The 17553-nt window shown below is 49.3% G+C and overlaps 1 protein-coding gene and 1 long non-coding RNA gene across 5 annotated transcripts in view; one reads left to right on the top strand and one right to left on the bottom strand.

Annotated features, from left to right (window-relative positions):
• Window positions 1-3317: 3317 nt before the first annotated feature.
• Window positions 3318-16216, bottom strand: NR2F2 (nuclear receptor subfamily 2 group F member 2). 4 transcript variants are annotated; one of them, XM_036843290.1, is made up of 3 exons: window positions 15916-16216; window positions 7528-8055; window positions 3318-4798 (listed from the first exon to the last, which is right to left on the bottom strand). In XM_036843290.1, the coding sequence occupies exons 1-3, from the start codon at window positions 15956-15958 to the stop codon at window positions 4524-4526; spliced, it is 846 nt and encodes a 281-aa protein (XP_036699185.1). In that variant the 5' UTR covers window positions 15959-16216; the 3' UTR covers window positions 3318-4523. The 4 variants fall into 4 exon arrangements, with proteins under 4 accessions (XP_036699185.1, XP_036699184.1, XP_036699186.1 ...); XM_036843289.1 differs by lacking the exon at window positions 15916-16216 and adding an exon at window positions 9644-10930; XM_036843291.1 differs by lacking the exon at window positions 15916-16216 and adding an exon at window positions 9570-9705 and having other exon boundaries at window positions 4296-4798.
• LOC118890437 overlaps window positions 15118-17553 on the top strand; it is a 41211-nt gene continuing 38775 nt past the window's right edge. The window contains exon 1 of the long non-coding RNA XR_005018743.1: window positions 15118-15317. This is a non-coding gene — a long non-coding RNA (uncharacterized LOC118890437). The remainder of the gene's footprint in view (window positions 15318-17553) is intronic.

The following is a 17553-nucleotide window of genomic DNA, read 5'->3' as shown; positions in this document are numbered from 1 at the left end:
GGCGGCTGAGGGTAAGGGTCTCCAGGCCTGGGCTGGAGTTGCAGTTGGACGTAAGGGGCGATTCCCCCGTCGGCTGAAGGCTCAGCCCGGGCCAAGCCACTGTCTCTCCAGAGGCTCTCAGAAGACCCTCTCTGGGCGGCCAGGTCTGTCCCACGGCCGACCTCGCCTCCTCTCAAACCTATTAGATAAAGGGGATACCCCGCTGTGAAGTGCTCCTGTCAGGGGCGCCGTCCACGCCGGCTCACACATTTCTAGCGCCTGCGACCGCCCGCCCGGAACCAGCCCTCGGCCCCTGCGCACCCCCAGTCAGCCCTCCGCCCAGAAAGCCAGCTTTCCTCTAAGTTTGCCATGCAAGCAGCAAGTTGTGCCCACGTCCGGCGGGGATCGCAGCCCGGTCCCCACCCCCCAGCTCGGAGGAGGCCCCGGCACAACCCCCCGGCGCAGCCCCTGCATTAATGAGCGCGAGAACTGACCGAGGTCTGTTAATACTGGCCTCTCCCCCTCCCCCATACCATTCAAACATTTAAGATCACGGTTGAGGATACAGACTTTTTCTCATTTGGTTCTTGTTGGGAGGGGAGGCCTGAAATAAACTCTCCGGATTATAAGGGGGAGGGGGCGAACAGAGAAGGGGACACTGTGTCACCAATATGTTCCCCAGTAATTCTGCTGCTTTAATTACAGAATAATCGAGGACCAAACTCACTCGCCAGAGAGTTTAAAAGAGGGTTTTCTGCCTGCAGATGGAATGGCCTTTAGCCGCCCCCCCCCTTTTTTTTTCTTTTTGGTAACCAATGTGTTTTCTATTACCCGGCCCTGCCGTGCCTGGCAGCCCGGCGCTCGCGGTGCAATGGGAGACGCCATGTTGGCTCAGCTCATAGGACCAAGTCAAAAGCGAGCTTCGAGGCAGAGTTTCACACGCTCGAGCTCCCCCTGACCGCCCCCCGCACCCGCCCCCCGCCCGTCGCCGCTTAATGCACATCCCAGGAGTGCAGCTCCGCGCGCCCGGCACCCCGGACTTTCCGGGGGCGCGGGCGGAATTCCGCCGCACGTAAGTGGGGGGCGGGGGCTGGGGGGGGCAGGCACTTCTCCGCAGCTGCTGCCAACTCCAGGCTCCCGTCCCCGCAGCCTGCCGGATGCTAACCCAGCGGTCTCCGCGGAACCAGCCCCGGACGTCGCCCGCTAACTTTGAGCCCCAGCCCCTGGCGGCCCAGAGAGAACTCTTGGTAAAAGGCCGAGGCAGGGCGACCGCGAGCCGAGCGAACAGGCTAGAATTCACCGTCCCGTACCCCCCACCCCAGCTTAGGCTTCCCCCAGGTTTGTTTCAAAGTGTCGAGAAGCAGCGACCGACCCTCTCCCTCTCTCTCTCTCCCTCTCTCCCTCTCTCTCCCTCCTCAGACTATTGTTGCATCTCGCCTCTAACTGGGTTCTCTCACTCCCCCGAGCACCAACAGGAGGAGGGGGAGAGGGGTTGGGAAAAGAAATAAAGCGAGCTCAGATCAGATGGAGAAAAAAAAAAAAAAAAACAGCAAGGAAAAAGAGACACTTAAAGGGAAAGAGTCGCCATGTTTAGCAGCTTTTTTAAAGATCTCGTCAATTTCACACAGAACGCACTCGCTGGGTCCCAGCCCTCGTCTTTTGTCCAATTCAGTCGCAGCAAAGATCTTTTGTTCTAACTCAGCGTGAAAAGAAAAACTTTCTTTAAATGCAATAAACTTAAACCAAACTCAAGACTCTAAACAGATCCTCCTCCGGCCACTCTAAACATATACAAGGGGTTTTGTTTTAACCGTTTGAAAAAATTTTGGTCCTGTTTTTCTGCTTCGCAGACCCCAAGCTCACTGCTGAAACTTAGAGAGAGTGAGAGAGAGATTTCCAACGTCTAGAACACATGCTTAAAGCATAATAAAACAGGGACTGTCTTTTGCTTTGAAAATCATAAATTATAATTTAATGCCAATAATAATTTACAACAAATGGCTGTTTACAATAAACTAACACAAAACAAACAAGGAAAAGGGCCTGTGTTTTACTTATTAGAGAAACTTCACACACTCACATGGATAGCACTTGCAAGAGAAAAAAAACAACCTACAAAACCTCGATCTAGAGGTCAGCGATGTTCTGCCATAAGAACATAGTTATATTTATGTATGTATATATCTACAGAAAGAAGCTGAGGGTCAGATGGAGAACTCCGCTCAAATGCACAAATCAGACAGATTTTTCTGGTCTACATGTATTGACTGGAACTGAGTATCAAAGTTTAATACACTTTACAAAATGATCCCTTTTTTTTCACATCCCCTTACCCACCACCCCCTTTTAAAATCAAACCACGGCACGGGATAGTGGTGGGGCTGCTGCAAAGCCTCAATAGGAACAAAAATTGCAAAAGCTCCCACACACCGAGCTTCCTCCGAACCAGGAAAAGAGAAAGAGGAAAAGACTCCAAAACAAGATACTTCCAAATCCACACACCCTGTAAAGTTTCCTTCTTTCTTTCTCTTTTTCTTTCTTTCTCTTCCTTTTCTTAATTTGGCTTTTAAGGACAAAGGATCCCAAGAGCAGTACAGACTGCATCTACACAATCTGAAATGTCAAAATGTCGATGTGTTTTTATGTACAGAACTCCAATGGAAAAGATTCCCTTGACCTGTGGTCATGCTCTCACAGAATGAACGTACGGGAGGAGGGGGGAGGAAGGCCAACTGCAAGTTATCATATATACATTAAAAATAAACCCTTCAGCCGCTCTAAGCTATATCACTGAATTTGAAATCCTCTCAACAACCACACTAGATGAGAACCACAGAATATTTTTAAAAATCACACCTACTTAAGGAAAAACCCATTGCAAACAACTGCCTTCTATTTACAAGGCTGTGATAGCTTGCTTGAACGGTCTTCTGCGTAACTGTCAGAAATGTACAAAACAGTATTTTTTCCTGATCATAAAATAGATACTGATCTCAAGATTTCTAATACTTTTCACAATACCTTCCCTAAGCAGGCACTTAAGTGTGACAAATATAAGGGCCTTTTTTTTTTTTCCTGGAAAATCCATTTTTAATTAAAAGAAGGATTAGGTGAATGGGGGTGGTTTACTATATCAGTATGGCACTTCCTAAACCATAGATAAACCATTAACTTCAGCTCCCCCCACACACACACTCAAATTAAACAGGCAAATACACTAGTCTACCTTTGAACAAACTGGCTGAGGGGAGTAAACAAATAGAGCCCCCGGCCCAGCTCAGTGAGAGCTCACAGGGGCTTCTCGAAGGAAAGACAGTGAGTGGGGACAGCCAAACAGGTTTCAGATATCAAATAATATTTTAATTTCTGAATACTTTCAATTTTCCTTGGAATATAACACACAAAGACTCGACCAAACAGTTCAGTTATTATAACTTTTACAGTATACAGAAATGTTGCACTTAAAAAAAAACCTTCAGTTTTTTTAAAACACAAACTGTAAACTCTAAGATACTGAATCAATCACGTTACCTATAAGTGCCAACAGTGTTATTTTGTCATGCTGATTTCAATGGTATTTTTTAAAAAGGGAAAATATCAACAATTATAATACAAAGGGTTTGCAAATATACAAACAGATATAGGATTTTCATAACAATTCAAGAACTAAGCGGGACCCAATTCAAATTACAAAAGTTCACTTTTTATTCAAAACCTCAGCATGTGTCTTGGACACATTCCTTGGCTGCCAATAAATTCCACAGTTCATTCTCTTTCTTAAAATATTTTTAAAAAGCTAGGTTTGTCATGGTATCTTTTTTGGGGGGGGGCAGGGAAGGGGAAGTTAAGTGTTGTATGTGGTTCCTCCAGTTCTCAAATTAGAGTGCTCAACTTCACCTAAAATTTTTGGTCACCACTTGTAAGTGCGTTTCCATCATCTTTGAGTTGCCTTTTAAAGTTTTATGTCTTCCTATGATATTTTCATGGACTGAGTTTTAATTCTTGCAGAACATATATTTTAAGGATACACAGTTTTTAAGAAGCCAAGATTATATCAAAACTTATTATAGAACCACAGAATAAACTGGTTTGGAACCAGAAAAGTACAAAAAAGAACAGCTAGAGGTACATAGACACAGGACAATTAATAATTTGGAAAAAAAAAGACTTACTTTCTCCATTCTGCTAATTTTCTCCCAATCTCCTTAAATGCACTTTTAGCAATATTTTTCCAAAATTTACCAAAAAAAGAAAAAGACTAATTTCCTTTTTATACAAAAATGATAAGTAGCAAGTTGTTCTGACCGACACAGGAGTTTTTGTTTTTTTGTTTTTTTTTTTAATGCATTCTGTAAAAGTTCATTTGACAGTCTTTTTTTTTTTGGAAATTCACAGTCCATTAAATTCTTCCCCTCTCTTCTTTTAGCAAACTTGTAACATCCTTTTATATCCTTTCTTAATAGAAAGAATTTAAGCAAACAAACCAGTCTTTTGCCTTTTCTTTCTCTCTGTTTCACTCCCCCTTCTTATCTTGATTTATTTATTTATTGAATTGCCATATACGGCCAGTTAAAACTGCTGCCGGACAGTAACATATCCCGGATGAGGGTTTCGATGGGGGTTTTACCTACCAAACGGACGAAAAACAATTGCTCTATGACTGAGGAGGAGACCGTGCGGAGGGAAGGGAGGCGAAGCAAAAGCTTTCCGAATCGCGTTGGTTGGTTGGGGTACTGGCTCCTAACGTATTCTTCCAAAGCACACTGGGACTTTTCCTGCAAGCTTTCCACATGGGCTACATCAGAGAGACCACAGGCATCTGGAAGAAAGTTTAAAAAAAAAAAAGAAGAAGACGAAGAATTCAGTCATCAGATTAAGAGGTCTGAAATGGGTCACATGAGGTGTGTGTACAGTGCTCTGTCAAACTGCCCCAACCGGAGTTGGAGCAAATGCCTACATACTGAAAACTGGGGTGGGGGGTGGGGGTTTGGGGAGGCGGGGACCGCAAGAGATGGTCCTGGGGTATTTGCTTTAAAATAAAACACAGCTCAATGCGTTGCAGGCTTTCCCTGTCCGAGTCCTCAGGCTTGGTCACTGGGAGGCCCAAGCAAAGTGCATTGGGTAAATCTGGCCCAGGTCAGTAAACAGACAGACAAACAGATGAAACCAAAACTGCCAGTGCTCCTCCCCCTCCTCCTCTGTAAATAATAGTTTGGTTTATAATTATATAGTGGGGGGGGGCAACAACCTGGCCCAACCCCGGGTAATGGCGCCCACGACCCAGCCTCAGATTCTCCCCAAAGAGGGCGACTCATTTTTCTCCAGTCTTTGAAACTGATTTAAGTGGCCCTTTAAAACTGATCTTGTCAGTTTAGCCTATTGAAGGGCAGCCATGCAAACTGTGATCTCTCTGTTCATTTGAGCTGTTTCTTTTCCCTCCTTTTCTTCTCTCTCCCTTTTTCTCCTACCACCCCCCCCCCTTATTTTTTTTTTTAAACCCAGGTCCCTCCAAGAAGAGACCCCTCCCCGTTATCTTCAGGAAAACACTTTTCTTTTTCGGATACGTGAAAATACAATAAGTGCCTTTGAAATGAGAGGCTTCTCAGTGAAGGCGGTGCAGGTTGTGACCTGACCTTTGGGGGCTCCCCAGGCAAGACGAGGGCTAACACATGCATACTGTGAGTTCTTAAAGCAGATATTCAAAAAGAGCTGCCACCACGTCCACCCCAAGAAACAGAACACACATACAATCTCCTCATGTGTGGATCTGGGACTTTGCATGTATGCAGAATGCATTGGTGTCTGTGATCAGGAATTAACAGATCTGTTTGCATAGGACTCCTTCTTACAGCGGACTGTCTCAGAATCAGATAACAGGAACCTTTATCTCTTTGTGAGGTGATTTGCATTCTCCACACAGGCCTCTACATTTTGCAAATAGTAATACATTAAACTGTTAAGACAGTATCAGGCATTTCTTTCCTTGGAAGACCAAGGGTAAGTCTAAGAGCTAACAAGCATATCAAGAAATGAACCACCACCCAGATGGTCTGGGAACTTGGGCTGGGTTAGGGTTTTGGGAAGGGGTGAAGGTGGCTATAGGCTAGGGGAAGATCCTGCCTGTACCTCTGCATCAGGCAAATGTTCTAGTTATGACAGGTCCCCCGAGAAAAATAATCCAGATCCAAGCCTCTGCATACAGCTCTTCCTTGCCCAGACACTGTCCTTTAATTGACTACCTAAGGACTTTCAAAGGCAGAATTTGGGGTGGCAGTGGAGGCGGTGGATTTTATGTGAAGAGCAGCAATATGTAAAAGACAGTGGGTTAAGGACTCAGAACCTGCAATAGATTCAGCTAATGACTTGGGCCCCTAGAATTCCTTGGAACAGTAAGGAAGAGACTGTGGATCTTTTTGTCTGCCACAGGAATTCCACAGCTCTCCTCGTGTCCTGATTACAAGCTGCAAAACCTGCAGTGGGTGACTAGGTTCCAAGCCCTACCCAGGTCCAGATGTTTGTTATCCTGAACTGGGAACCCCTTCCCCTCTCAGCCGTGACAAAGGGATCAGCTGACAACTTAGAACAGGAATGTGGAAAGGGTGATTTCAACCCACCTGGGCTCTGCTGAACTCAGCCTGGAGGCAGCCAAAAGGCTCAGGTGTGGCCCAAAGTGGTAAGCCAGACACCTTCAACAATCGTTTGGCCTCAAGAGTTAATTAATATTAGGTCTATTACTCACACAGGTTAAACTACCTGCAAACTAATTAGATTTCATAATGCAGTCAATGATGGTTTTATAGCTCCAGCAATACTCATACCCAGCCCAAGTTGGCATACACTTTGGGTTGTTTGAAAATTGCCTTAACTGTTTGCCTGGGCAGAGGAAGCGAGAGGCCAGAGTCTTCAACCCCCTACAGGCATTCTGAAGAGTTATGATGGCCCCTTTCTTCCTCTTACCCCTTTCTGACAGCTCTTTCCCCTCTCCTGGCAGTCTGCACTGTTTTAATAAAAATATGATTTTGAAAATTGCTGCCCTCAGGTTGGATGTGCCTGGAGCTCCAACTCCTACTGAATTAGCAGGCAAACTTTTCCCCTGCAGGGGCAAACTTTCCCCTGCAGGGATGATACCAGGACTGCTCCAGTGCCTAGGGGCATCTTCTAGAGGCTCAGCCAGGGTGACAGAGAAAGCCATGGGGTAGAGGAGATTCCACAGGCTCAGCTGGCCCAGAGGGCCTGAGCTAAGGGAGGGAGCAGAAGCATGCATCCTAGTCTGGTGGGAGGGGAACAGGCCTGAGAGGCTTCCCCATGGCCTATTTTGAGTCTGTGTCTGAAGCATCCTTCTTGCAACCCAGCCTTCCTATCCTCTCCCCTCTCCCCAGGACAGGCCTGGTGGGGCCCCAACAGCTATGCAAAGTTCCCATTCCAAGTTGCACAGACAGTTTGCCTTTTTAAGGGGGAGGCTGGGCTAGTTCTGGGGGCTCCGAAGAGCTTAGGCCCTAACTCTGAGCTAGGAGCGCTTGGGCATGAGAGGGCAGGGCTCCTTCCTACCTGAGGTGAACAGGACTATGGCCTTGAGGCAGCTGTACTCGGCGGAGTCGACGTGCAGCGCTTTGAGCTTCTCCACTTGCTCTTGGAAGATCCGTATGTGGTCCATAAAGGCGACCACCCGGTCGGCGGACATGGGCGAGGCGTGTAGGCCGGCGGCGGCCAGTAGCGGGGCGACATGGAGGGGCATGGAGCACTGTGCCGCGTTCAGCACGAACAGCTCGCTCCAGGTGAGGCGAAGCAGGGCCACCTGGTCGGTGATCTGCAGGTCAGGGAAGAAGGGGATGTTCCGGGCCCACTCGACGGCGCTGAAGAGCATCCGCGCGGCCAGTTCGCAAATGTTCTCGATGCCCATGATGTTGTTGGGCTGCATGCACTGGCTGCCGAAGCGCGACGTGGGATAGGGTTCGGCGCGCAGCAGCAGAGAAATATATCCGGACAGGTACGAGTGGCAGTTGAGGGGGTCCCCGTTGGTCAGCGCAAACTGCCCGTGGGTCGGCTGGGTGGGCGGCATCCTGCCCCTCTGCACCGCTGCAGGGAGGAAAGGAGACACTCCGCAGTTAATGACCAGCTTCGTTCCGCTGCTCCCCCGGCAGGGTCTGCCCCAGCCCGACCCCCACCTGACCCAGACCCTGCGGGGCGCAGGAACAGGCAGGCCTGCCCCTCTCACCAGCGCGCTAGGGCCACAGACCTGGGAGTCGCCGGGAGCCCGGCTGCACTCCTCTCAAATCACCACCCAGGCAAGCTCTGGCGGCCAGGGCGGCACACTGGCCTCGGAGGCCCACTCCGGGCTGGGCGGCCGAGGACCCAGAATTGGCCGCTTTGCCTCGCGGTCCCCGGCACGATGGGAGGGATGGAGCATTCTGGGGGCATCTTTCTTCCTTACTGCTAAACGGTTGATATTTTTTATTGATTGGAGGAGAGGGAGCGGGAGGGGCGAGGCTGGGGGAAGGGTGAGACGCTTTTGCAAAAGACACCAGGCTTCACCCCGGACGGCCTGTGGCCACCCCGGAACCGCTTTCCCCCCAACCCCGCAACCCCAGCCCCGCGGGCCACCCCCGGTGAGAGACAAGCTGAGAGCCGAGGTCTGGCGGCAGCCTAATCGGTGTGCTCGGAGGAAGAGAGACGGAGGGAGAGGGCGGAGAGACAGGCCGGCCGAGGCGAGAGGAAGCCGGGGAGAGACGGGGAGCGGGCGGCCGGCGCAGCCCGGGGAGGGCCCGGGAGGGCCGGGGAAAGCCGGCCAGGCTCGGGCACGAGCTGTTATCTGACGCCGGACGGGGAGAGTCGCTCTCGCAGAAACACAAAGAAACCGCGGCGTTCGCTCGCCCCAACCCGGAGCCCGCGCCCGGCGCCGAGCGCGCCATTGGCCGAGCACGGCTTGCGGCGCTCGGCGAATTTCATATCACAAAGACCCAACTCGCGCAGAGCGAAAGCAGCCGCCCAGAGCCCCTCGCCCACCCTTCCCCTACTCCCTATCGCGCTCTCCTCCTTTCAAAAGTGAAAGGAAAAAAGAAAACAGAGGGTTTTTTTTTTTTTTTCCAGCCGAATGTTAATCCACGGAGGGTCACATGAGTGCTGCCCGGGCGGCAGCGTTAATACGGCGAAGTGCGTAAAATTGCCATTTGTAATTTGAACCTCCTGTACAAAAGTACAATCTCAGGTTGTTGGGTGTTTTTTTTTTTTTGGTTTTTTTTTTTTTGAGCGGGTGGGTGTTGGGGAGAGGGGTGGGGAGGAAGGACATGTGTTGAACATGCAGGAAAAACAAGGAGAGAGAAAAAAACTGAGAGGAAAGAGAGAGAAGTAAACCAGGCTTTAAAACAACAACAACAAACAACACCCCATCACTTGCAGAAAGGCGAACTCGAATGAACTGGCAGTCAATGCAAAGAAAATGAACAGAGCCCGAAGAGAGAGTAGAAGAGGAAATCAGTCGGCCAAAGCATGCGGATTTGGGGATCTGGGTTCCAATGCAGAACTTGCTTCTAGTATAAAACCCCTTTCAGCTGCAATACGAAGAGAAGAGCTTGGGGCTTCCGTGTCCTTACCCAGAGCAGGCTAGCCAAACGCACCCAGGGCCCCGGGACCCCAGGCGAGGGGGGTAGAAATGAGAGGCCGATACCTTCCCGTCTCATGCCCACTTTGAGGCACTTTTTGAGGCGGCAGTACTGGCACTGGTTGCGGTGGTGCTGGTCGATGGGACAGTTCCGGTTGGCGCGGCACGTGTAGCTCAGGTTCCTCCGCACGCTGCGCTTGAAGAAGCTCTTGCAGCCCTCGCACGTGAACTGGCCGTAGTGCTTGCCGCTCGACTTGTCCCCGCACACCACGCACTCGATGTGCTGCTGCTGCTGCTGCTTATCGCCGCCCGGACCGCCAGGGCCGCCCTGGCCGCCGGCCGCCGTCTGGGCCGGCGTGCTGGCCGGGCCCCCTTGGCCGGGCGTCTGTGGTGTGTGCGGGGCGCCGGGCGGCGGGCCGGGCACGGGCGGCGCCTGCGAGGCCTGGCTGCCCTGAGAGCCGGGCACCTCGTCCTGGGGGTCGCGCCACGTGCTGACTACCATTGCCATATCTATGGGGGCCGCGTCCGGACTTCCTGCTCCCCTGGCTGCGGGCGGCGGCGGCTCCCGGGTCTCGGGCTCCGGCGCGCCGCCTTTTGTGTGTGCAAGGGTGCGAGAGGGCGCCCCGGGTGGCTCGGGGTCTGGTTGGTTGAGGTTGGTTAGTTTTTCCTTTTTTGTTTCTGCTTTGCAAAGTTTTGTCGATTGCTTGTCTGGCCCGGTGTGTTTGTTTTGTTTGTTTCTCTCGGCTCAGCTTTGTTGCTTTCGGGGGGCTTTCCGCCGGGAGGGGAGGGGATGGGGCCGGGGGAGAGCAAGTGGGCGCAGAACGTGGAGAGAGAGGGAGGGGAGGGAGAGCTGCAAGTCGATTGTCTGGCTTCAAGACAGAAGTAGGAGGCAAAAAAAAAAAAAAAATCTCTCCAAAGATCTCCCTCGCTCTCACTCTCTCCCTCCCTCTCTCGTTCACTCTCTCGCTCTCAGAGCTGGTGTGCAGCCGAGGAGTTGGAGGAGGAGGAGGAAGAGGAGGAGGAGGAGGAGGAGGAGAGGCGACTGTCCGGGGGCCAAGTCCAGGGCAGCCCACAGTCAGCCATTCAGGAAAGCCATCGAAATCAGGAGGACTAGGAGAGCAGAGGCGCCGATCTCAGGCGCGCCCAGAGAGCCAGGCAGGCCGGGGCGGAGGCCGGCGGCCCGCGGAGTGGCCGGAGCGCTGCCCGGGTCCGGGGGAATCAGCATGAAAGTGGTCCGCGTCGGGCGCTGCGCGGCGTCGTCCTGGCGCTGGGCCGCCGCCGCCGCCTGCCACAGGCGCCCGGCGCGCGCCTCGCTTGCTCCGGCCGCCGCCGCCCGCTTTCGCCGGATAGAGGCCGCTCGCCGCTCCCTGCGGGCCGCCTGGGCCGCCGCCGCCGCTGGAGCCGCCGCCGCCGCCGCCGCCGAAGCCGCCGGGTCAGGCCCGGAGCCGCCGCGTCTAGCGCCGCCGCCGCCGCTGAAGCCGCTGCTGCCGCTGCTGCCGCCGCCGGAGCCGCTGCTGCTGCTGCTGCCGCCGCCGCCGCCTCACACACATAGGGAAAGAGTCAACTCGCCGGCGGCAGGGGAGAAATGATAAAAGAGAGAGAGGAGGGCAGATCACCACCTAGAAGCACATCCTTCGTGCGCAGAGGGGGGAGGAAAAGACGGAGAGAAAGAATGAAAGAGGGGAAAAAAGGCAGCACGGCACCCGGAGAAAGAAGACAACTCGGGGAGAGGAGGAGGAGGAGAAGAAAACACACACGCGCGCACGCACACACACACCGCGGAGAGAAAAGAACAGAGAATCAAAGTGATCAAATATGCTAAAAAGGGGGGCGCGGGAGGGAATGCGATTTATAGGCGCCGGGGCTGGCAGAAGTGGCTTCTCCGCGATCAGCTCACTGAGCTCTCTATATAGTGAACTTTGACACGACTGCTGCAACTTAGCGCACGTTGCCATGGCGACGGCGCGCCTTATAAGGCAGCAGCCGGGGTTGGCCTGGCCAGGCGCGCGCGCACCGCCCCCTCGCCGTCATTGGCCGGAGCGCGGCGGCCCCGCCATGGCGGCCGCGGGCTCAGCCCGGTCCTAGCGCGAGCGGTGTCGCGGCCCGGGCGCGGGGGGCGAAGGGGGGCGGGGAGGGGGCGACTGTGCCGCCGCCACTGCCAAGCGGGGGATGGGCCCACACCGGCCCCGGGCGCGCGGCCACAGCTCTCTCCGCACCCCGCACCCGAGGTTTCCGCCCCAGAGGGGAGAGGACCGCGGCGCGCACACACAACGCCTCTTAAAGGCTCCGCGAGAGGCTTTGGATGGAATCGAGGACTTCGACTCTCGCAACTTGGCAATGCCACCAAATTCGTCGCTCGCGCACCACCCGGGACTCCCAGCGCATCTTTATGCCCACAGTGCCAGAGAAAGAGAAAAGTTCCCTGGTTTCTTTGCAGAGGGGTAGTGGGTGAGGATGGGAAGGTGCCTCGAGCCGAGCTTGCAGGCATTTTCCAAACGAAACATTTGGTCAAATCCGGGTGATGGTAGACCCTTCCCTTAGTCTATTCTGATCACTTTCTTGGTTTGGTGGCTATTTTTTCTTCCTTCCTTCCTTCCTTTCTTCCTTCCTTTCTTTCTTCCTTCCTTTCTTTCTTCCTTCCTTCCTTTCTTTCTTTCTCTTTCTTTCTTTCTTTCTCTTTCTCTCTCTTTCGTTTTTTTTAGAGAAAAGGAACCTTTCAGTGGCTGTGTTTTCCTTGTAGGGTTAACATTTCACAGGAATGTGGCCTGACATTTTAATTGCTCAAATAAAGCATCTCGGATGCTGAGAAGCAGAAATAGACTTCATCTCATTGTCATGATGCAATTAAAATCAATTTTCTTCAACTTTATCCTCTCTCGTTAGTTTCAGCTAACTCCCAATCCCACGTCCTGCCACACACCCAGTCTTGGTGAGAGGTGAAAAGACCTTTCTGCCCGCTGATGGACAAGCGGATGCAGCCTCCCAGCGTCCTCTGTGCATACCCTCTGTACACACATGTAAGCGTACATATATCAGATGCGCATTTGTCAATGTACACAGACAAAGGCTTCAGCGACTATGCTTCTAGGTAATAGAAGAGTTGAGTACGACTTCATTGTTCCTCAAGTTCCTTTTAAGCATTCATACAGTCATTAAAACACACCCAGAGATTCTGCCCCAAATTGGGAATAATAACAAGTACAACTCACAGGAATCACGCACAAGCCATATTCTTCCTCAAGAGATTCACTGCAGTGAGAACAACTTCATCTCCTGTGCCATTCTGCTCAATGTGCTAAAATCATCAAGCCAGTTATGTCTCTGAATTCCAGGGTTTTTGGTTTTAAACATCAAACATCTAGAATTGCCCCCCAGGACACACTGTATTCCAAATCAGTAACCTGTCTGTTGGATTTTGACCAGTTAGTGGATTATGATTATTCAAAATTTATAGAACAAAATTGTGACTCCATCATACACTCTTTGCACCAAGAAAAACTGTAGACTGGTAATCCAACCAGGTTTATGAACAATTAAGATATTTTACACAAAACATGTTAAGCTTCCAGAAACATGAACACACATAAAAAGAGTAAATTAATGACCATAGGAAAGCATCCTTGATAGTTTAAAAAATCGGAGTGATGAAGGATTAAAAAAAATAAACCATACATATAACTGACATGTGTAGATTGTACTTTGCATTCAATACCCTTTACACACATGGGGAGAATACGAGGTAGGAACTAAATGAAGATGTAGGCAGATAGGCGCTAGTTTATAGGGAAGGAAAGATTCTCCTTATGCTTCATTCTTGAAACCTCCTTAGCCCTCACCCTTCCTCCGCTGAAATCACATATTTCACTAAAGCTGCAGGTGCTGGGATTATTTGGAAGTTGTTTTAAAAAAAAAAAAAAGAACTATAGTGGACACTGAGCTATCATAAACCTGGCGTGTAATGAGATTGCCATAGAGCAAAGCCAGGCAGAAAATTTCAGGTTGATTAGAGACACAATATAACTTTCTCCTAAAGAGGACAAGAAGGATGGAAAAGAAATCATTTCGGAGAAGGCTGTGCTTTTTTTTTTTTACTCTTTTTCTTTTCAACCTCTATGATTTGAGGAATTTCCTAATGCTACAAATGTCAGTAGATTAGGGGCAAACTCAGCAGAGATGTGGTAGGGCTGGGGTTGAGACAGAAAATCTAATGGGCATCCCCATCTCAATTTAATAGAAGACAAAAATAATTGATTATAAGGAAATCCTAAACTCGCCTCTTGGGTGCAGACACTTCCATGGCAAGATCACCTTTTACAAACATGCCGTCGGAAATTTTTGAGGAAGAAGAGCTTCTCCAGGACACTTTGAGATTTTTGGTATTTGAAGTACGCTCTGATGGCTTCAGATTTAAAATGAAGGATTTCCCAACCATCTCCTACAGCTCTGGATCCTGCTAGGCATACAACCACAGGGCTGCCAATGAGTCAGAGGTGTTTTACTCTGTATTTTAGGACTCATTCAGTTATGGGGGTGCTATTAAAAAGCCAAAAAACAAAAACAAAAACAAAATGACCATTTCAATTGTAGTTAATTTATTGTATAGAAGAAGGGAGAAGACTGCAGACTGAGAAGAAAAACAAGGAGAAAATATTTTTAAATGTCTTCTTCTGAGATGCTTATATTCCTTGATTAAAACAGCTCTAAGGCTAAAAGATAAATATCAATATGTTGTTGCTGTTTTTTTTTTTTTTTAGACAATCCAGCCCAGTCTTTTATTGCAGATGTAAATTTATTTTAATGAGAAGAATGGCAAGCTTTAATTTGGCCAGAGAAAGTTGAAAAAAACATTTGTTTTACTGTAGGGGGAAAAAAAGCCACCCAGGAATATGATTTTCTTCCAGAAAGTGGCTGTAATTCTCCACAAATTAAATCATAATATGAATACAGACCCCAGCAAATGTCGAGATTAACTCTGAACTCAGTAGAAACCAGTTCTGTCCACCAGGATTCATTGAATTCCTCCTTCCCCTCAATCTAGTCCGTGTGTGTTTTTCTCTTCCACCACACTGGAGCTCCATGAATAGAGAAAGGGGCTTCCATTGTGTCTCTCTGAACTTCCAAGTCAATGCAATTTTTAACCACTGGCTTGTGGTACTTTGAAAATCACCAGGGGCTGTCAGAGTTGGGTCCTCTGAAAAATTTACAGTGCTAAATCAGAGCATATGCTGGGAGGGAAAAAATTGCTTAAGATTGGAGCAAGTACAGTATCTGTCTGCCCCCTAGTGTAAGAGTCCTCGCTGCCTAAAACGCAACTTTAAAAGAAAAGAGCTCTTAAAGGGAAACGACTTTGAGCTCACGTAGGCATAGCAGAATGAAACTTCTGTACATTTTAATCTGAATAATTCTTCAGGGTTTAAAATTAATTGGCTCTGGCTTGGTTGGACCGAACTCCGATCTCGCCACCTCTGCGTTTCCTGAGTCACTGGCGGAGAGGTGATGATTTTTTTTTTTTTTTTTTCTGAACTGGGTTTATGTGCGTCCCCCTCACCCCCTCCTCTCTTTTTTCTTTCTCTGTCTCTGTCGTCTCTCTCGCTGGCTTTTTAAAAATGAGGAACCGTTCCTTGAACGTTCTGGACAGAGAACAGAATTGCTTAAGTCAGCCCGACACGGTTGTAATAGACAGCAAAAAGGTAAACGTTTGCCTGAAATCCGCACGCCAGCTCCACCACCCCGCCCGATGGTGAGTACCCTTCTCGTTGCGATTCTCCTAGCTTAACCGAGCGCTCTCCTCCCGGAGCCGCGGCCGAGGGCGCCGGGCAGAGCTTTCCTCCCTCCCTGCCTGGCTGGATGTCAGTTGCACAAGGTTGCAAAATACAGCGCAGAGGCAGATCGAACAGTAAATTCTGACGCTTAGTGAGAGCCTAGTAGCTCCTTTGCTAGAAAACCGAGTCGTCTATTGCTTGGAAAAACACGTTTATAGGACTGGTTTTTAGTTTGCTCTAGCGAAGGAAATGAGTTTGAGGAGATGGGAGGCACCGCAGTCTTTACGCTTCGGTTTAATCATATTTTGGCAGCTTCGCAATTGTATTTTCCCCTTCTCCCCGCCCCCCACCACCTCTCCTACCGCACACATGTAATAAAATATGGCAAGGCATTGAATTGACTGTCCCCCCTTCCCCGAACACCTTAAACCACAGTCCTAGGCATTTCATACACGTTAGCAATCCGATTTTTTGAAAAACCCCAAGTCATCCCCAACCCCACACAGCACAAGGAGGAAAGTGAGAAAGGAGAGAGAGAGAGAGAGAGAGAAAAAAAAATACTGTAAGTAAACATACCAAAACCATATTTGCCTTGTTCAAGGTCCCAAACCGCTTGCATCTTCCTTCTAAACTGGAATAACTCTCCTTTAGTTTGGCGGGTGAAATAAATGCTTTGTTGGCCCCCTGAAAAGATGTGTCTTTGATAATTAAAGAGAATCTCCTCCTCGGTGTTTATCTAAGCGATTGTGCAAACTGATAAAAAGTAGGCACTAGCCTGCAGGGAAAAAGAGGAAAGGTGAAGGGAGAGATCTTCCACCTCAGGGAAGTGCTTCCCCATGTATTAGGCGCTCTCAGCCTTGGAAAGCCCTGCACAGTAACTTTAGAGAGACGAGGTTTCAGGGAGCTTTGTACATAGCTGCTGAGGAATGCAAGCCTCGCCTTTAAGAAAAAAAACCCCAAACCGTAGGTAGGAGATGTCTGGAGTGATCCTTGTCTCTCATCTCATTCCTTAGAAGGAAGAGTGCGTTGTTACACCTTGTTTGGGGCTGGAAAGACGAGACTTTAAAAACACCCGTCCAATTGAAAAAAATCTCCCAACTTAATGAGTTTAGTCGGAGGCTGGAGCTAACGGCTCAGCCTCAGCAGAAAACCGCCAACAACTATAGGCGATATTGCAGAGCAAAGACGACCCAAGGCACAGCCAAATTCCACTGTTTGGGGTCGAGAGGGATGGAGGCTAATCCTAAAGCAAGTTGGAAAAAAACAGAGGTGGGAGAGGAGGGGAAAAAAGCAGCAGCCTCACAGACTGGCAGACAGGCTCCCCTCACCCTAGATCAAAGATAGAACTTGAAACAGGAGGGCAACATTTTTCCTAGGAATCCGTTGAAATCCTCATTTTCTACTTTTAACTCAACCCCCCCCAAGTGATTTTTCCCTCTCCCCTGAAGATTCATGCCCCCCCCTTCCCAGTTCCCCTTCTAGAACTTTCCTGAAGAGGAAACCTATTTCTTTTGGGGGAGGGGTTCCCCACTTTCTGTCTTCAGATAATGTATGCTTAATTCACCCCCTCCCTTCATCCACCTCCCAAAATGAATAAAGGAAGCAGGAATACAGTAACTAGCAAAAATTGAGAATAAACTATGCTTCCCCTCGCAGTTTAATACAGTTTTAACTAATGGATTTTTTTTGTTTTGTTTTAAGAGAAGAATAATGGGGAAACACGGATCTTTTATTTTAGGAAACTGTTATGGTAAGATGTATGTCAGACTTGACAAATGGAACTAACCCTCTTCGGCTGCTTCTTGTCCTTGTCTTAAACAGGAATTAAGTTAAACACAGTGCTGAATGTTAATTACATGTTTACTGGCTAATGAAAATTACAAATGGTTTTGCCACCTCAAACAATGATGAAAACTCTGAAGACACTGTAATTATATACTTTGAGGGAAATAACTCAGAATATTGATCATAAGAAGTGTAAATCTTTTTTTAACTATTCATTAATACCATAAATATGGGCTACAGAAGTTTTTCCTTGTGGTTTGTCTCATTAGTTATACGAGTGGATGGATGGTGAGGCTTCTCTGGGGAGGTGATGAACTCATTCTCTTATAGAAGGAGGCCACTTGTGTAACTGGGGGTGCCCCCCTCCCTTTCACCCCCGCCCCCTTTAACCCCAGCAGAAGGTCGAGGGATAGTTGAACAGGGGGGCCG

Source organism: Balaenoptera musculus, chromosome 2, assembly GCF_009873245.2.
Source record: "Balaenoptera musculus isolate JJ_BM4_2016_0621 chromosome 2, mBalMus1.pri.v3, whole genome shotgun sequence".
NCBI lineage: Eukaryota > Metazoa > Chordata > Mammalia > Artiodactyla > Balaenopteridae > Balaenoptera > Balaenoptera musculus.
This window is presented reverse-complemented; position numbering and strand designations above follow the sequence as displayed.